The following is a 6,078-nucleotide window of genomic DNA, read 5'->3' as shown; positions in this document are numbered from 1 at the left end:
CCTTAATGACATGTGTAAGATGATCTAAACTATATATATATATATATATATATATATATATATATATATATATATATATATATATATATATATATATATATGAACTTTTTGAGTTAGATTTCTATGTTCATGAGATTCAACTCTCAATATTTGATCTTCGACCTTATAACATTTCCATGTAAATCATGTGCGTGAAAAGCAACGGGTTGTTTCAGGACAATGATTTTTTTTTTTTCCCCACACATTTCAGATTTGACGTTTGGTTCTGTTGCCCAGCAAGTTTGGATTTTGTGTTGTGGTCTACTTAGAGGTTTGGATCTTCCTTATTTTTATTATTATATTGTAGAATGAGTTGAAACTTTTGAGGAATGGCTAAATAAAACACATATCATGGTGGAGCCCACAAAACTTTGACATACGATGGTGTTGAGGACACCAACCAATTCGAATCCAGCCTTAACGTACTAGGTAAACTTTATGAGCCCCCTATCTTATATATGTATTATCTATGTCGGCCATCCATTTTCACATGTCATTTTAGGAGATGATCCAAAATTAAATCATATCCAAAGTCCAAGTTGACCAAATCGTAGAGAACAATGTGCATTCATATATATGTATTAGCTATTTCATTATGTTTATGTATTATCCACACTGTCCATCCGTTTTGACATATCATTTTAGGACATGATCTCAAAATTGAATCATATCCAAAGCTCAAGCGGATCACATCACATGAAACAACATACATACAATCTACGGTCAGAATCAAGACAAATCAAACCGAGCTAAATCAAGCCGATGTTCAAGCTGAGCTGAGGAGGTACTACCTTGGTTTTAGCTTTGTTTTTTTTATTTTATTTTTTATTTTTTTTTAAACGAGTCTTCATGAGCTTTGGTTTGATTTGAACATCAATTCGTACCAATCCAAGTTGGGCTTTTTCAAACCAATCTGGGCTTTCAAGCTGGCTTGGTTGGTGTCCAGCTCTACTTGTCTCTCCCCCTCTCATCTCCCCACCTGTTGGATGTCCATGTCAAAAGAGGCACTATATTATAGATGGTCCACATTGAAGTTGAGGCCCACACAATGGAATGTCCACATCAAAGATGGGCCCTATGCTATGGATGTCCTATATTAAGATGGGGCCACATAATAGATGGTTCACATCAAAGGTGGACCCCTAATGATGAATGGCATACATCCAAGGCGAGCCTTGCATGATGAATAACCCACATTGAAGGTGGGGCCCACACAATGGATGGTCCATATGAAAGGTGGACTCCAAGTGATGGGCATTGGGCGTTGAAGGTGGGCCTCACATCAAGGTGGGTCGTATCCAATGGACAATTTACATCAAAGGTTGGCCCCTAATGATGAATGGCCCACATCCAAGCCAGGCTTCACATGATGCATGGCCCACATTGAAGGTAGGGTCTGCAAGATGGACCATCCACATCAAAGGTGGGCCCCATGTGATGGGAAGTGGAGATTGAAAGTGGGCCTTATATGATGGATGACTCACATCAAGGTGGGCCCCACATAATGGATGGCCAACATCAAAGGTTGAGCCCTAATAATGAATAGCCCGCATCCAAGGAAGGCCCCGCATGATGGATAATGGGTAGCTTTCAAAGATGAAAGCAGGCCACGTTGGGTAATTTGGAAGCAGAAAAAACCCGACAAGAATCGCAGTCGGCGGATATGCTTCCGGTTCAAGTACTTTTAAGATGTCCCGATCGAACCCGTCTCCACGATCTGGCCGTCCTTCTTTCAAACTGTCCTTTTTAAATTATCTCACCAAAATTCCATCACATTTTCATATTCAAGAACACTCGCCACGTTCTCTCAATTGCCAGAACATTTCTCTCTCATATCGTCAATCGTCATTAAAGGATAATTAATCATGGGATTAGGCCCCCTTCAATCATTGGCTTAGAACCTTCATTTGAATCTAAATTCCACGTACTGACTATTCTATTGGTGGTTCAGACAATGTATGGATGCCCCCAGATAACATAGATAGTAAGCTAGTTTGTAGAAAGTGGGGCCCATTGTTCATGATCCAAGCCATTATCATGATTGTCATCATTTTGAATTTCCCATTCACCAAAGATCTCCAACCCTTTGATAGACGACCGGCAAAAGGACAGTTAAGTAAGGAAATACGCAGTGATACACATTGAAATGGAAGAAAGAATAGGGATCCATTGCTAGGATCTCGGGGAGTTTTTTTTTTTTTTTAATGGGGCATCCTCAGTGGGGCCCATCTAATCAATGGTTTGGATCACTAGCTTATGGACCCCACTTGAACAAACTAGAAACACTACCGGCATTAAAGGTATGGTCATCCAGCATTGTATAACAACTCTATTCTATTACATCCAGAATTGTGTCTTTAATATCTGTAGAAGTCAGATGTTTTTAAGACACATGAAGGGTTACTCTCTCTGTTTTTTTAATCCATCATTGCCTGAACTTGGCCCATCTCTGAGTTGTATTACGCGTTCTGCCTCGGCCCCACCGTGGACTCTTGATCTCCGAGAATTCGGGCCCCACTGTCAATGAATGATTGAATTTTAATATTTTTAAACAAAATGAAGTCAAATTCCTGCAACAGTTCTTATGTGTTAGTATAAGTACTCATCTATCTTTGTTTCTCACCAAGCCTTGAAATCGCAACATTCTTTCAAACACTCTCCGAAATAATATCCAAAGCTCTCAATCAAAAAATGGAGTCTGTGGGAGCAATGTCCGATCTGAACTGGGCTTCTTTCAATGGAATGGGGCCACTCGATGAGGATGATTTCATGTCCCAGCTGCTCAGTAACAACTCATTTATGAATAGCCCAGATAGCGATCCAAGCTTCGGTTGCCCACCTATTTTTTGGCCAGGCGACGACGATAATACTAACATGGCGGGACGTAATGATGATTGTTATTATCATTTCAGTGATGCTGCTAACTCTAGTTTGTAGTGTTGGCCCCAATGTAACAGTACTAGTTTCTCAGCCCCCACTTCAGATTGCGACGTCTATGCTGTTGGTGATGCTAATGTGGGTCCCTTGAGCTCAATGTCAATTGATCTTTGCAAGATGAATGATCAAAATATGATCTTGTCGCTCCGTGATGCTCCCAATAATCTATTTGAAGATATTATCTGCTTGAATGAAGAGATGAGTGGTGAGGATTTAGCAGATTCCGGTGGGGACCCGTCAGAAGTGGCTGTTCTTCCAAATCAAACAGTGTCACACAAGAGAAAAATTCAGTCGCCTGAATCAGATAAGGCCATGATTGATAACAGCAACAACAACACTAGCCCATCTGAGAATCCGAAGAAGAATTCTCGAGTGAGTATTTAAATTTTTACTATGTTTTTCTTTTGGATATGAGAAATGGGTCCTCTGGTGTGTGAGATTTTCTGTTGGGGCACACCATGTGGGTGCCCTTACTTGAAAAATCCAGTGAGCCACACATGAATCAAAAATGGAAACTAAAAAAAAGAGAGAGAGAGATCAAGATCTACATTCAGTGCATGTCTGTTGTCCCTCTGATGACTGTAGTAGTGGCCTGATTTTTGGACCAAGGTAATGTGGTGTGACCCACCTAATGGGTTTGTTCCATAATATCTTTATAATTCAAATGCAGGTCCAAAGAAATGGAAAAAACTCGCAAGCAAAGAAGAATATGAAGACAGTTAAGACCACCGACGAAGAAGACCCCAGTGCTGCATTGAATGCACAGAGCTCTAGCAGCTGCTCATCAGAGGATGATTCAAATGCATCCCAAGAGCTAAACGGAGGAGGATCAAGTTCGAACTCTAAAGGGTCCGCCGCACTCAACTTGAACGGCAAGACGAGAGCTGGGAGAGGGGCAGCAACAGACCCCCAAAGCCTCTACGCAAGGGTAATTACATCATAATGTGACTGCATTTCATAACATGATGATTTTACATTGCTTGCAAACTCACATTTGGATTTTGAAATTTTTTGGTTTCACAGAAAAGAAGAGAGAGAATAAACGAACGGCTGAGAATCTTGCAGAACTTAGTACCGAACGGAACGAAGGTAAGTACAGTGAATGCAGTATATTTTATTACAATACAAGATGAATTCATCGAAAGCATTAATCTTGGAAAAGCGGCAGACTGATTTTATTATTATTAATTTTTTTTTCTGGTATTGGATTGATAGGTAGATATTAGCACAATGCTGGAAGAGGCAGTTCAGTATGTGAAGTTCTTGCAGCTTCAGATCAAGGTAAGAACACTGCATAACTTGAACCTGTGTATGGACTTTCAAAATCAATATTGGGAGGGTATTTTGGTCATTTTCTCCTACTGAGATGAACATGGAAGATTGTGAACATATTTAAATGGATGGATTGGAATTGCTACAATTGAAAAATCAGAAAAAATAAAATAAAAAATGAAGGAAGAAGTGATTGTTTAATTGTTCAGGTGTTTCTAAATTATGGTTTATGGTTGGTAGCATACAATGCAAGAGAACTGAAAATGTTCACTGCTTGATCTTGGGCTTGTGTACATTGATCAGAACTGGTTAAGAGGTGGGGCCCACCATGTATATGCCATGAGAAAATCCTTTGGATGATCTTAACCATCCGAAGAGCTATCGGACACTTCTGAATAGAAGTAGCCAATGGTTATGATGATCCAAATTAATGATGCAGTTTTGGTCTGTGGCCTACCGTTGGCGGGGCCCACCTGTGTACATTTTATCACTAGATGTGCTATAACATGTGTGATGTAGACCATTTTAATTTAAAATTACATATCTAAACAAGATTTCCTTATCTTAAGCATACAAAAAAAAAGTTCTAATTGATTTTTCGTTCTTTTTTGTTTCGTTTACAGCTCTTAAGCTCTGATGATCTATGGATGTATGCGCCAATCGCTTACAATGGAATGGACATTGGGCTTGATCTTAAGATCTGTACCCCACGATGATTTGGCATGCAGAGAGGCGGTGGCACCGGATCACCGTTGTTGTTAAATAGGCTTCCTTAATTATTATTATTAAAAAAAAAAAAAAAAAAAAAGCTCTTCATTGTTGTGAATCAGAGTAATTGGAATAAGTCCATAGAAATTAGTTCCTAATCAGATTAAAAGTCGCGATTAATCGACTCAATCTCATGTTTGTTTTCTTTTTCATTAAAAGTTTAATTAACATGATTCATTACATTTTCGCTCATATTATTTAAGGGTGCGTTTGGGTACTATGAAAATTGTAAATTGAGATCTTATGTAGCTTTATTTTAAACTTGGGTGCTTGGTCTTGAGGGGAAAATTTTGCAGACTTGCAATTTCCTCAAAAATAATAAAGAAGGTTATTTCAGAAAAATAAAATGTAAATTTATTTACACTCGTGATTTTTAAATCTTAATTGAGTTCCTCCACATGATCCATTCAAAGTGATGTTTAGGGAGGGACATGCAATCAAAGGGGAGCCCACACGAAAGACAATCCAAATCAATCATTGGATCTTCTTTATTATAATCAATTGGACCTTTCATTCGCTAAACCATTGATAGGATAGTTAGGGTCATCTGATCCGGGTGATTGGAGATGGACGTGCAGTCAAAGGTGGGGCTCATAGGATGTGTGGTCCAAATCAATGACCTTATATTCTCTACTTTAATCAATATGGACCAATGACCTTCTCTACTATAATCAATATGGACCATCTCTCTAGCCATTGAATATATGGCTAGAATTATCCGACCGAAATGACGTGTAAAAGGGACAACAAGCAAAGGTGGCTTCACAAGATGGATGATCCAGATCAATGGTTGGACCCTATTACAATGAATATGAACCGTTCATTTTCCTGGCCATTCATTTAATAGTTAGGATCATTCGGTCAATTTTATTTTGTGAGGGGGAAGACAATGAAATGTGAGCCATGCATAATGTATGGTCCAAATCAATTATCGGATCCATTCTATTTAATCAATATGAACCATCCATTTTCCAAGCAGTTTATTAGATGGATAGGATAATCATATCAAAGCGACATTTAAGAGGGATGGGCAATCATAGGTACCCCATATGATGGATGGTC

At 38.9% G+C, this 6,078-nt stretch overlaps 1 protein-coding gene across 1 annotated transcript; it reads left to right on the top strand.

Annotated features, from left to right (window-relative positions):
- Nucleotides 1–2,730: 2,730 nt before the first annotated feature.
- Nucleotides 2,731–5,022, top strand: LOC131218068 (transcription factor bHLH84-like). Its single transcript, XM_058212752.1, has 6 exons — nucleotides 2,731–2,923; nucleotides 3,023–3,348; nucleotides 3,647–3,904; nucleotides 4,000–4,065; nucleotides 4,192–4,257; nucleotides 4,872–5,022. Exons 1-6 carry the CDS (start codon nucleotides 2,731–2,733, stop codon nucleotides 4,962–4,964), a joined length of 1,002 nt encoding a protein of 333 aa, XP_058068735.1. The 3' UTR covers nucleotides 4,965–5,022.
- The last annotated feature ends 1,056 nt before the right edge of the window (nucleotides 5,023–6,078 follow it).

This window comes from Magnolia sinica, chromosome 11 (assembly GCF_029962835.1).
Source record: "Magnolia sinica isolate HGM2019 chromosome 11, MsV1, whole genome shotgun sequence".
Classification (NCBI taxonomy): Eukaryota; Viridiplantae; Streptophyta; class Magnoliopsida; order Magnoliales; family Magnoliaceae; genus Magnolia; species Magnolia sinica.
Note: the sequence above shows the minus strand (reverse complement) of the source record. Positions and strands in the feature narration are given on the sequence as shown.